The 14125-nt window shown below is 41.2% G+C and overlaps 1 protein-coding gene across 6 annotated transcripts in view; it reads left to right on the forward strand.

Annotated features, from left to right (window-relative positions):
* Positions 1-14125, forward strand: part of MYO6 (myosin VI) — a 131524-nt gene that overhangs the window by 48678 nt on the left and 68721 nt on the right. For all 6 annotated transcript variants that reach the window (XM_080934709.1, XM_080934710.1, XM_080934711.1 and 3 more), the window contains exons 3-5: positions 2109-2178; positions 7195-7268; positions 10013-10142. In XM_080934709.1, the coding sequence (XP_080790835.1) occupies positions 2109-2178; positions 7195-7268; positions 10013-10142 (274 nt within the window). The remainder of the gene's footprint in view (positions 1-2108; positions 2179-7194; positions 7269-10012; positions 10143-14125) is intronic.

The following is a 14125-nucleotide window of genomic DNA, read 5'->3' on the forward strand; positions in this document are numbered from 1 at the left end:
CAGAGAGAACACTGTTCTGTTACTGTAAACAACCCAGGAACCGGAATGCATCATATATATGGGGCCGTGTTAGTGGAGGCCACTTAAAGGTGCCTTCAGGAGAGGAAAAGGCAAAGTGTGCTTGCCTCCCCCGGCAGTGCTGCCTGTGTGTGCTTACAGCGCACTGCATATCTACCAAGTGAGTTTCTAAGCGTTCACGCACAATACATTTTGAAAGCTTTACCTTTGGCTTAAAATGTTTTATAAGCATAGTAGGCTGAAAGGCAGGAGTGAATCAAGGGCTGTACCTCCCGAGTCTGTTCTCTTGTGGTCTGTCACATCGGTCGGTGACAGAATAATTCAGTTCAAGAATAAACTAAACTCAATTTGAGGGGAAGTGCTTTTGCAAAATACTTTACATATTTCACTGTGTTCTGATCTATGCCCTATTACTGTTAATCAGGCACATATGTTGAACCATAGAAATGTAGTTTAATTAAATTGCTTTGGGGTATTTAAGAGACTTAGTTGCTCCTCCTCTGGAGCATTCATTCCTCATCTGAAGTTTTCCTCATTGGCTATAGCTCCCGCCAGGATAGGACCAAGCCCTCCCCCTGTTGCTATGACTGTGACAATGTTTACATAGTCTTATGGCATCAGCAGCTCTTTCAGAATTGGCTTTTCTATGTAACCATCACTATGAATTGATGTCTTTTACATAGTGTTCACCCTCGGGTTCATGTTGATCCCACCTCACTTCTGAAAAAGGGGGTCTCTCCCCCGAGCTAAACATGCACAACACTGAGAACACATGGATCAGGCTGCAAAGAATTAGCTTTCAGAGTGCTGAGTTTAACCGTCTTCCAAGCCGGATGTGACTTTGCTGTTGTTCTTTTGCAGTACCAGAGACTGTACCCAGGGCCTCACATTCTTTACATCAGCGCTTCACCACTGAGTTCTATCCCCAGACCACTAAATTGGTAATAATTTCGAATTGGAATGGTCTTTGAAGCCTGGGTTTCACTTCGTAAACTATGATAACCATACTGCATACAGTTTTCTGGCACATATAGAATTACACGTTTTTTCTTTTACTGGGGACCAGACCAGGGCCTTGCACATACTGAACATCAACTCTGCCATGGAGTGAAACCCGCACATGTTATTATTGGGAAGAAACCAGACCATTGTTCCTTAAGAGTTTCATTTGATACAGGTGGAAATGTCAGCAAGAAGAGCTGATTGTAATTATTTAGAGGTATAAATTTATAAATAACTGTTAAGGTAGCATGGATTAAATTTTAATTCTCTTTCGATGTAATTTGAGATCATTTGTTCTCTGTTACAAGATGCTATCTCAGTTCTGTAGTGGCTCCTATAGCATTTTAAGTGATAAAAGAATGCAACTTTCTTTATGGATTATTATTATTATTATTATTATTATTACTATTACTATTATTATTATTATTATTGAAGCAGGGTTTTATGTAGCTTTGCCAGGCCTCAACCCATTATGCAATCAAGAATGACCTTGAATTCCTGATCTTCCTGTTTTCAACTCCCCAAGTGCTAGGATTACAGGCATGGACCATCATGCCCTGCTATTTGTGGGTTCTTTTAATTACACGGACCAGATACTTTTATATTTTTGACATATTTTTGTGTAGAAATTGACGTCAAATATATTTCTCAAATAAAAACATTCATACTTTGGTATATGCAACTGATTGTGAATGTTTTTTGTTTCTTAAACAATAGAATTGTTTATGTGTAAATATATATACATTTTACTTTTTGGTTACTAGCATGCTCCTGAGTATACATTTAGGATTTATAATAAAAATTTCTTATTTTGTTAGGATACGTGTGTTTGTTGTTTTTGGCCTGCTGAGGCTGTCAGAACTTGGGTTGCTTTATTTGTTAATTGCTGTTATTGATTCGTGTCTGTAGTAGCGGACACAGTTTCTGCCGAGAGTTATTGTCTTCTGAATGAGTGCTTTGTTAAGTAGTAGAATCGTATTATACTCTAATAGAGAATGTATTGTTGTGGTCATTACAGTATATGCAACCAGTTGAACTCCTTGTCTTTTTTACTATCTAAAAGCATCAAATCTTTCTTTGCTTGTTAGACATTTTTGGCTCTCATAAACCAAGTATTCCCTGCAGAAGAGGACAGCAAAAAAGATGTGGAAGATAACTGTAAGTATTAAGTTCAAAGTTATCTCTCCATTCCACAAAACTATCTGCTCTTCCAGAAAGTAAGTGAGTGATTATGTCACTAGTACAGAAGCCTAGGTCAGAACACACAGGGTTGGTAAGCGTTCCCAGGAGCTTGGAAGGCCTGGGTTTGTTACTGCAGCCCATGTGTGCTTCCTGACAGAGTTTCTCGAGTATCTCCTGCTGTTCTTTTACATGTGTGTGAGTCGGGTGATGATTTACCAGAAGAACCAACTGAACGTCTCAGTAGTGTTGAAAGTCATTTCAAACCTCACAGTGGGAGATGAATTCACACTAATTTGGAAGTTGACAGAAACAGTCACATAATATCATTCTGTGGATAAGGCAAACCAATATTAAACAAAACAACACTGTGGAATAATTTGTCATTGAAAAGTATATTTCAGAGTGTTGTATTAAAACATAGTGTTAATTTGACTTGCCAACACCTTAAAAAACTTGATGAAAAATACTTTATTCATTCAACAGGGCATATTTAGTTGTAAAATTTCAGTATTAAGAAGTAATCACATTTCAGTTGTTTTGGGCTTTCTATCACTGCTTTAATAGATTTAATTAATTTAAATTCTTTAATTTACTCTAAATTAATTTAAAAAGGGGGAAGGTTTGCTTTGGCTTGTAGGTTGGGAGATGTCTGTCCATCTGTGCCTTTGGCGAGATGCAGTGTATACTGGCAGAGACGTGTGGTAGAGGAAGATGCTGACTTCACTGAAGCCAGGATGCAGAGAGAGAGAGCTAAAACAGGCCTGTGCCCCATCATCCCTTTTCTTTAAGGCATACCCCAGTGGCTTGCCTAAGGCCTTCCTCTAGGGGCCACATCTTAAAGGTCCCCTCACCTTCCAGCAGTTCCAAGTGAGGTAGTAGGCATTAACAGTATTGTCTTTGGAGAATATTCTGGATCTAAACTGTAGTGGGGTAGGTGTGGTATTTGAGGATCATTTCTAGCTACCATCAATTTCCTTAGAAGTTAAACAAATACCCCATAGAAAAGAGGATAAGAGAAAGGTGTAGGTTTATTCTTACTTTTGTTCACTGGAGTTTACAATTATGCCCAGAAGACGCCATGTATAAAAACAGGTGCTGTGGGTTCAGGGCAAGACAGTCATGGGTTCTGATTCTGACTTCAATTTGGAAGCTAATGTTCCTGTAGACCACCTTGTACCTATTTTAAGAAGCTCATCTGCAAAGTGAGAGTAATTATATACGTTGCTTAGAGGTGATGCATTCAAGACACTTGGCAAAATACCTGACTCAGTAAATTGCGGCTGTTATTGTTAGGTTCAAGGACTGAGAAATATTTTTTTCCCTTTTTAAAAAAATCGGACGTATTTTATTAACATTTTAAATGTTATCACCTTTCCCAGTTTCCCTTTCATAAACCCCCATCCCCTCCCCCTCCCCCTGCTTCTATAAGGGTGCCTCCCCCAACCCCACTTCATCCCACCTTCCCATTCTGACATTTCCCTACACTGGGGCATCGAGCCTTGGCAGAACCAAGGGCTTCTCTTCCCATCGATGCCCAACAAAGCCATCCTCTACCACCTTTACAGCTGGAGCCATGGGTCCATCCATGTGTACTCTTTGGATAGTGGTTAGTCCTTGGGAACTCTGGTTGGTTGGTATTGTTGTTCTTACAGGGTTGCAAACTCCTTCAGCTCTTTCAATCCTTTCTCTAACTCCTCCATTGGTGACCCCGTTCTTAGTTCAATGCTTGGCTGTGAGCATCTGCCTCTGTATTTTTCATGATCTGGCAGAGCCTCTCAGGAGACAGACATATCAGGCTCCTGTCGGCGTGCACTTCTTGGCATCAGCAGTATTGTCTGGGTTTGGTGGCTGCATATGGGCTGGATCTCCAGGTGGGGCAGAAATATTTTCTTCCTTCAAAAATTAATACAGAGTTTGATGAAACAATGTGGTTTTGAGCAATAATCAAGGCAAAACAGATAGAAAACATATGTTGAAAACAGTACAAAGGTGTCACTGTTAATGATTTCTAGGGGCTCAGTGAGATGATTTACTGGCACTTGCCACAGGCCCAAAGACCTGAATTTGAAATCCAGGACCCACACAGAGTAAAACCAGAACTGATTACCACACACACCATGTCTTATCACTCCCCACAACATATAAATATAGCAGACATTTGCTAGGGTACATGATGTGACCGCTTATCCTCTTCATATAGTAACACGTTTGGCTTAGAGATACTTTCATATGTAGCTAAGCACAGTAGGTCTGAATTTCCCACTTTTCTAATTAATGTTTTGAACACGCCGCTTCCTTTGCTGTGCCTTGCTTCACCACTGTTAGCCTTCCCTGGCTCCGGCAGCATTGCTGCCCTTGTCAGGTGCTTTCACCAAAGACTGCAAGTGGTGGCAATGGCACCACACTGAGGCCAACTGCCCTCATCGTGTCCCGACTTGAAGTCCCCCTTCTGAAGCCCTGTCACGTATGCAGTTTCGGATGTTGAATTTAGAATGTAGTTTCTTAGCTGTAGTTGGTCTGTGGTCTGAGGCTTGCCATTCCCATCAACCTTTCCAAGGGCAGCCTTCCTTATGTCTCCTCTCATCCCTTTATTCTGTATCACAGTGATCCTGTTGGACTAAATGCCCGATATCTGCGGTGTATTACAAACCATACGGTAAAGGTTCAGGGAAAGCAGAGATATAGTGTAGGTAGGTCCTGGTGGCGCACACCTGTAGTGCCACTTAGGAGGCCGAGGCAGAACTTGAGGATGTTGAGAAACAACTCCGCAGAGTCATCCTCTGACCCACACAGTGCCTAGCATGCATCCCCAATCATTCAAGCATGTCTACACAAAGTAGAAATACACCATAATGTTCTGCCAGGTCAGGTGGTTCCTATGTTTAATCCCAGCAGAGGCAAGCATATCTCTGAGTTCAAGGTTATACTGCTCTCTGTGGTGAGTTCCAGGCTATTCAGAGCTGCATGACGAGACCCTGTCTCAGAACCACTGTTAACTTGACTATAGTTAAATCCGTAAATACGTACACAGAAAAGGCAAGCAGGCCATATGAAGTACTGCACGGAAATAGCCAGGTCAAGTAACCCTCGGGCTGGTTGCTAGAAGAGGGTGGGATGAAACTAGATGGGACGGAAGTTGTTTCTGGGACCCCCGTGAATGTTCGGGGGTCAAACCACCAGGGAAGTAGTTGAGACTTAATATTTCCCACTCTGACAAACAGCAGATGTCCCCACGACAGTGGAATACCCTGAGCAGGGTGACTAGAGGATTTTGCCACTAGGGGTTTACTAGGTTGGGTGGACAGATGTCCTTGAGAAGGCAGGTAGGGCGTAAGGGTGAAGGAGTAAAGCGAGCAGCCACGCACACCACGTCAGTGTAGGGTTACGAGGCCGGCTCGGTGCGATTGTGTGGCGCTGTCAGCAGTTTTCCCTTAGAGGAAACAGCTGCTAGTGTGTGAGCAGGTGTTTCAGAGGGATGTGATGTGGGGAGAGGCTCAGCGGCATGCTGTGAGTAAAGAACTAGAATGTGTGGATGAGGCTTGAAGATTAGGGCCGTAGAATGAAGGGGACTAGGGACACAAACCAGATGTTCCTCCGCTGCCCGAGTCCTTCCAGATCTCCCCTGTGTTCAACAAAAAGATACAGCTCCACTGTCGAGAGCCCCAACCTAACTTACTTCCTCCCCTCCCTCTGCTCTCAGCGGCATCAGAAAGCATCAGGGCCCGTGGAACGAGAACTGACTGCTTTGTCTGTGTGCAGAGGCGGCATTTCTTTGCCAAGGTAGTTTAGCAAGAGGCTCTTGTAGGCACCATTGACATGTGCACCATATATATATATAGTCATAGAAAATTGTGAAAGTGTCCATTTGAATATATGTTTACTAGAGTCTTAAGTAGATTTTAAGGTGAGTGTTTATAGGTGATTGAGCCCCAGGGGTGCTCTTTGAAATGGAGAGAGGCTTAGTGCTCTGGTTTAGTCAGTTTACTCTGCAGTCTGGACTGGAGCAAATAGAGATTAAATCAACAGACAAACGAGAGGTCACCATAACCACAAAAGAGATCCTGTGATCTCCCTCCAGCCCTGTAAAGCGTTGGAACTGTAGGAAAGAAGGGAGAGGCATGCCAGGGACTCAGCTGATGCTCACATTAGTAAATTTACTATGGACCTGGCAATAGGCAATGCCATTTTTGTGTCATAGGAAGATTTGGAAACTTACGTCAAATGGGAGACAAGAGTAGATAACGTTGACTGTTGTGTTCAGTTTGGAAAACTGATAAAATATGGTCCCAACAGCAAGCAAAGTGGGTAAGAAGAATGGTACTGTCTGCTCTGGCATGTGGTGGAAATAAAGCACAAATGGGAGTGTGCAGGGACTAGATAGGGAAGACCTTGGGATGGTCAGACAGAGCAGAAAAATGAGTCTGGCCGGATTCTGAGCTTAACTCATAAATTTGCTGGGTCAAGATGTCCAGGGTGTCTCCTGTCCTGACTTTCCCTTTGTCAGTCATGTTGAGAATTACCCAAACGATCTGAAGGTTCCTTCCCACTCTAAAACCAGAACTTTTCTATTTTATCTGTAAGCTTCTGAGTGTCAGACTGGATTAACATCTCACTTTGCTGGATCACACATGCCCATAGTAGTTGTTTATAGTTGATTGATAGTTGGCAATTAAACCTGCCCTCAGCAGAGTGTACACTCACTGGGACTCAGTGGACATAATTCTCTAAGCTGGAAATGTATCATCTAAAGTTCTCACAGATGTATGTAATTAGGATTTCTTCTAGGCAAGTGTTCTACCAAAGCGTGTAGCCCAAATGGATTTATTTTGTTCTAGTCCATGGGGTTTATGTGTACCTGTATTCTAAGAACATGGGATTAAATTTTCCCTAATGAAGTATCTTTTAAACTGGAACCCAAGTGATTATGATTAGCATAAAGCATTTTATTTTGCCTTTTGTTTTTCAACTCTCTAATCCAAACCTCTGTCATAGGTTCACTGATGTACTTAAATGAAGCCACACTCCTCCATAATGTCAAAGTTCGGTACAGTAAAGACAGAATCTATGTAAGTATTCGACATCTTCAGTTTTTGTGGCTTATTGTCTCAAATGCCACATGCACTTTTGCCCTGCGTGGTCTGTGTGTGATGGGTGTGAGAGTTCAAATGTGTGCTCACCTGGTAGAGCTCCCTGTGAGCCTGGTACGCAGTGGGTACTTAATAAAATCTGCAGAATGAGATTATGAAGTCAGAGAACCAATTAACCTACTTCAGGCTTTGGTATATGTCTATCGATCTGTTTAATTTCACTTTCACACTGTGCAGAGAATTTAAGGCAGCCTATCTGTACTGAAGTAAAATAAAGCTAAACTAAATGAGGAAAACTACACGAATTAAAATGGAAGGCAATAGCTGAAGAGGTATCAGATATACAAGAATTCTGATCATGGAGCCTAAATAATTGTATGATTTCATTAGCCCTTAGATGCTGGCCCTAAATGTCTAGATCATTAAACACAAAGAAAGACAATGCTTTTGGTGTGAGTAGTTTGTATCAGATCATTCAGATGGATATTTAGCTACTGTGTTTTAATTACAATTATTCATTGGGCACACATGAGTGAGATTTTATTCTGCTAGGACCTGGTTGTAGATTCCTTTGTCAGCTGGAGATAGATTACCACACTCTGGTATCCTGTTATAAAGACGGGGCTTCATTATTTTTGAACGAAGGACGCACATGGCTTCTTTGACACTTACAAGATCAGATGACAGTCTTAATCTTTTATATCACTATCAATTTGCCTAATTGTACTTACTTAATTCTGACTAAATTACATCTAGTCTTTGCCATCTGTCCAAGTAGCAGCAGCTGGGAAATAGAACTATGGTCGTCTGTTCCCAAAGAACGACTTGTCCCCAAGCGTGCTGCTCGCCTTCACGTTCCTGTAATGTACCCCTCAAATTCAACTAGGTAAAGAATATATTTACATGTGAATATAGGTATTCATGGGTAGGAATATTTTCCAACGTTTATTCAGTCTATAGCTTGCAGTTGAACAGACTCCAGAGTTCACCAAGTACTGTTTTAGATACTGAAGTAATAAAGTTTAAAAAACTACTAGACAGTTTAACTAATAGGAAGCCAGTGAAAATTAATTTGGATATAACCCAGAGGCTGCTGCTTTTGAGTAGCTCTCAAGTCCAGTGTTGGCAGGGTTGCTGAAAGTCGTGAGTGCTGTGTGCTTTCCTCTTAGCCTGTTGGGCCTTTCACTTATAAAGTCATTAAATGTGTGCAACCCATAATTGCATCTGTTACTGTTTTAAAGGCTACATAAGGGTATCAGTTGCTATCCTGTATCCATGCATGCTTATGTGAATGAAACAATGTAAAGTAATAGTTTAAATGACATCTGTCGTTACCAGAAATACTATCCTCCCTTGTATTTGAGTAAAAGAACAGAAGAACCTTGTTTAACCTTTTCATGTTCCCGAAAGCTCTAATTCTTTACTTTGGTTCTTATTTTTTAAAGATTTATTTACTTTTATTTTATGTGTATATGTGTTTTGCCTGCATGTGTGTTTGTGTGAAAAGTATGTAACTAGTGCATGTGAAGGCCAGAAGAGGGTGTCAAGTTCTTTGTTAGGATTATGGGTTGTGGTGAGCCACCAGGCGGGTGCTGGGAGTGAAACCTGGGTCCTATGTTTGAGTCGACACTGCACAGTCACATCTGCCACCCTTCTACCCGGATTAGTCAGTCTTCTCTAGGAAGCTGCTTTGGGGCATTGTGCGCATTTAGCAGTTTGAGAGCTCAGGATTTTACATTTCAACAGTTGGAAAGAAAAAAGTATAATCTTATATGCTCCAGTTTTATCATTATTACTAAACTACAACTCTATCTGAGGAGGAGTTTTATAAATTCTAGTACATTTTCTTTTTTATTTTTTATTTTTAAAAAAATCCAAATTTCAAAATTTAAAAGCAATTCAGGTTGTTCATGAAACAGTTATCTCGGTGGTTGGCATGTGGTACTTTGCAGAACTCCCAAGACCAGGTGGTTGTCTCAGCGCTAAGTCATGCCTGAGCATTCACTGACGGGGAAGGCTCAGGAGCTAAAGATCCCTTAAGTGTTTGAGGAGCAGGTTAACTGGTCTGAGGAGACCTACGACCTGATCTGTAGGACTCAGCTTGGGATCCCTAAGTGGGCTCAGAAACAGAAGTCTCCGTGGGAGATTTACACACTCAGATCTTGGTGGTGATGTGGTGAAGCCGTGTACCAGGAAGAACTATGGGGAGGGATTTTGTTGTTGTTGTTTTGAGACACAGGGAAGTGAGAGGATATAGTCTTGATTTTGAAGGTGTTGGCCTTCAAATGACTGTGGAATGACAGCATAAAGCATTTACTCAGAACTAAGTATTTCTTTGGAATTAAAAAAAAATGGTAGGTTCTTTAACATCAGAAAATATTGGGCTGGAGAGATGGCTCTGCTGTTAAGAGCACTGACTGCTCTTTCAGTGGTTCTGAGTTCAATTCCCAGCAACCACATGGTGGCTCACAACCATCTGTAATAGGATCTGATATTTTCTTCTGGTGTGAATGAAGACAGCTACTGTGTACTCATATAATAAATAAACAAATCTAAAAAAAATCAGAAAACATTTAATATAGAGCTAGAAATGTAGAGTTTTGAAGTCTTGTTTGTACGAGAATTGAAGGGTTCTGTCTGTTGAATATTTCTCCTGTTTTCCTTGTTTAGTTTTGAAGCAAAGTAATACCAACCAGTTTCATTTCTCTGCCTCTCCTACTTAGACGTATGTGGCCAACATTCTGATTGCAGTGAATCCATACTTTGATATACCCAAGATATATACATCAGATACAATAAAGTCCTATCAAGGAAAGTCTCTTGGGACAATGCCACCTCACGTCTTTGCCATTGGTAAGTTGTAGTTTAATTCTTGGCCTGTATCATACAAGCGTACTAGATTTTTAAATTGTTTTGTGTCATTGAAAAGCTTTCACTGTGTGTATTCATTGTACATGGCGTGTGTTATATAAGGATGTTTTTGTGCAAGTGTGTACTGTGCATCATATGTATGACCCGTTTCCATACACTCCCTCACACCCTGACTTGTCCCCTTCTCTCCACTCTTCTCCTTGTTAGTCCATTTTGTTTCCTAGAGAGTTTCTCTTCTACTTTGATGTGGTGTTTATATTACGTAATCTGTGGCTCTATATGAAATCTAGGAACTGCACAGGACAGAAGACTGGCTCAGTCTGGTTATTTTGGTATTCTCCGGTTACATCTATTTTCCTGGAAATGATGTAATTTTGCTTCTGCTTATGGCTTAAGAAATTTCCATACCACAGTATTCTTACCTATTCCTGTGTTGTTGGACACCTAGGTTGGTCTCAGAACTTAAGTATTGTGAGTCGTGCTGTGATAAACATGGTGTGCAATGACCTGTGTGGTCCCTTGACTTGGAGTTCCAGGAGCAAAACTCATTGGTTTTTATAAAATGTGTGATTCGAGTGTGTTTGTGTGTGTGTGTGTGTGTGTGGGAGGGCATGTGTGTGATGGTACATGTGTCAAGGCACATTTGTGGAGGTTAAAGAACAATTTGGAGTAGGTCATGTGTGGAGGTCAACTTGGTTTTCTCTTTTCACCTTCACATGTGTTCCAGCGATCAAATTCAGGTTGCTGGATTGAATGGCAAGCACTTTTTACTAGCTGTCTCAGCAGCTTTCTTTCTTTCCTTCTTTTTCCTTCCTTCCTTCCTTCCTTCCTTCCTTCCTTCCTTCTTTCTTTCTTTCTTTCTTTCTTTCTTTCTTTCTTTCTTTCTTTCAAAAAAGACTTATTTATCTATTTATTTTATGTGAGCACACTGTAACTGTCTTCAGACACACCAGAAGAGGGCATCAGATCCCACTATAGATGGTTGTGAGCCACCATGTGGTTGCTGGGAATTGAACTCAGGACCTCTGGAAGAACAATCAGTGCTCTTAACCACTGAGCTATATCTCTTCAGACCCCAACAGTTTGCTTTTTTTGTTTCCTCCCTCCCTCCCTCCCTTCCTCCCTTCCTTCCTTCATTCTGTCCATCCGTCCATCTGTCTTCTTTTTATTTATCTATTTGTTTATTTATTTGAGGAGCCATTATACTGATTTTCACAGAGGTTGTACTTGTTACATTTCTACCAGCAGTATATAAGGATTTTCCTTTTGTTTGCATATATTAATTATTTATAAGTTTTTCATTAGGACATTTTTATATATGTGTATAATGTATTTTGATGGTATTCACCCCATTACTTTCTTTGGTCTCTCTACCACTCCCACGAATCTTCTGCCTGTTTTAACTACAGCCTTTGTACTTTAGTCTGGTGTGTGTGTGTGTGTGTGTGTGTGTGTGTGAGAGAGAGAGAGAGAGAGAGAGAGAGAGAGAGAGAGAAAGAGAGACAGAGACAGAGACAGAGACAGAGACAGAGACAGAGAGACAGAGACACAGAGAGAGAGACAGCCAGAGAGAGAAACCCAGTGGGTTTAATTAGTTTTATTACAGGAATATAGGCCCTTTATCATAGCTAGATTGCTGGAGAAAATGTTTCTGTCTATGAGTGTGCATTCATCTTTAGGAAACAGTGGGGATCCGTGAGTCCTCCTTGTTTCATGACAGGATTTTCTAGATTCAGTATTGAGCAGATGATCATAGCTGCTCTGAGTTCAGGATTGGGACAGTCACGTCATTCCTGGCAATCAGCATTTCATTTCTCTTTCCCATCCCTTTCTGTGGCTCTGATGTCCTCTCTGAAACCCCAGCTTGACGTTTTTGTATATTCTAGATATCAATTATTTGTTAGATATCTAGCTGGAAAAGATTTTCTCACACTGTAGCTGTCTCGTCACCTAATGTTTCCTTTGCTACTCAAAGATTATTAATTTCATGAGATCATATTTCTTAGTTATTGACATGGTTTCCTGAGAGGCCGGAGACTTCTTTAGGCCCATTCACAAAGTTTTTATCTATGGGTCTATCATGAATTTGCCCTACTTTTCCCTCTAACAGTTTCAGAGTTTTAGGTCTCACACGAAGGTTTTTCAAACATAAATAAAGAGTTGATGTTTGAATGGGTTGAGAAATAAGGAATGAGCTTCATCCTTCTACATCCTTCTAAGAAATCGGGTGCTTTGGATCTGGGCACTGCATTCCAGTCTATTGACCTACATGTCTGCTTTTTGTGCCTGCACGATGCTGTTGTTGTTGTTATTATTATTATCATTATACTGGAAAACAATTTGAAATCAGATATGGTGGTCTCTACTATTCTTTTTGCTTAAGATTGTTTTGGTTATCTGGGATCTTTTGTTTTCCCATATGAATTTTAATAGTCTTTTCTACTTAGGTGAAGAATGACATTTTGATGGAAATTGCATTAAATCTGTAGATTGCTTTCGATAGTGTAATCATTTCCATAATATTGATTACGTCCGCGGATGAGCATGAAAGGTCTTTCTCCTTTTCTTGTGTCCTTTTCTATTTCTTCTCAGTGTTTGAAAGTTTTTATTGCACTGTCTTTCACTCCCCTTTTCAGGGTATTTTATTTTATATTTTTTGATGCAGTTACAGATAGAACTGTTTCCTTGATTTCTTTCTTAACGTGTGTGTTTGGTGCTTTCTGGTGTATATTAGTGTAACTGCTAATGTTTGTATGTTAATTTTGCATCTCATCAGCATTTCTGGAATCGTACTTTAGCTCTTGGAGTTTTCTGTCGCATACTTTAGCGTCTCCTATGTCTGGTCGCATCATCTGTTAATGAGGACAGACTGACTAATGCTTCTAGCTGTGTCTGTTTTGTTTCCTCCCCTTGGACTATTTTTATAGCCAAGACTTGAAGCACTATGTGGATGAGTAGGAAAAGTTGAAACTGTTGTGTTGGTCTTAGTAGGAATGGTTCCAGTTTCTCCTCCTAGTATATTGTTGGCTTAGCTGTGACACAAATAGCCATTGTTATTTTGAGAATGCTCCTCTGTGCCTCATCTATTCAGGGATCTTAACACGGAGAGATGCTGGACTTTGCCTAAAGCCTTTCCTGAGATTTCTGTTAGAGTCCATTCCAGTGATGCATTATGTCTCTTGATCTGCATATGTCAAATAACCCCTGGGTCCTGTAATGAAGCCAATTTGATTTCTGGATATATCCTTAAATTTAATTTCCAAGTGTTTTGTTTATAAGTTTTGCACAGTATCCTCCTGTCGCTCGCCCACGCTTCCTGCCGGTAGGAACAGGCGTGCAACAACAACGGATTCTTCTACGGACAACCTTTATTGTACAGCAATCTGAGCAGGGGACTTCTTGAGCAGGAAACTTCTCTCTGAGCCGGGGACTCCCTACCGGGGTCTACTGTATAGGCGACCTCTCACGTGCAGTCTCCCACGTGCGATCTCTCTGCCCAGTCTCTCTCCACGTGGGATCTCTCTGCAATCTCTTTTACCAAGTCTCTCTCCACGTGGGATCTCCTGCAATCTCTCCTATCGGGTCTCTCTCCACGTGGTGTCTCCCGCAATCTCTCCACTATCTCTTGCTCCACGTGGGGGAAAATGCACTGCTATATATGCCTAAGAGACTTGTGTTGCTACCTGATTGGTGCATCCTCCTGTAGCTCAATCACGTGCCCCGAGATTGGGCTGTGACTTATGTGGTTGCCAAGCAACACGAGGGGAAAGGTTTTTGTAGGCTGAACAATGGGCAGGAAGCTGGCGCCATCTATTGGCGCCAACGGCTTCCTACATCCACCAGGGGCACTAGTATGTAATTTTGATTTTTCTCGTGTCTATCTTGTCTGGACTTCAGGGTGACACTAACGTCCTACAGATAATTTAGTAGTATTTCTTCCTTCCTGTTTTGGGTTGGTTTGTGAA

This window comes from Micromys minutus, assembly GCF_963924665.1.
Source record: "Micromys minutus genome assembly, chromosome: 21".
NCBI classification, from domain to species: Eukaryota; Metazoa; Chordata; class Mammalia; order Rodentia; family Muridae; genus Micromys; species Micromys minutus.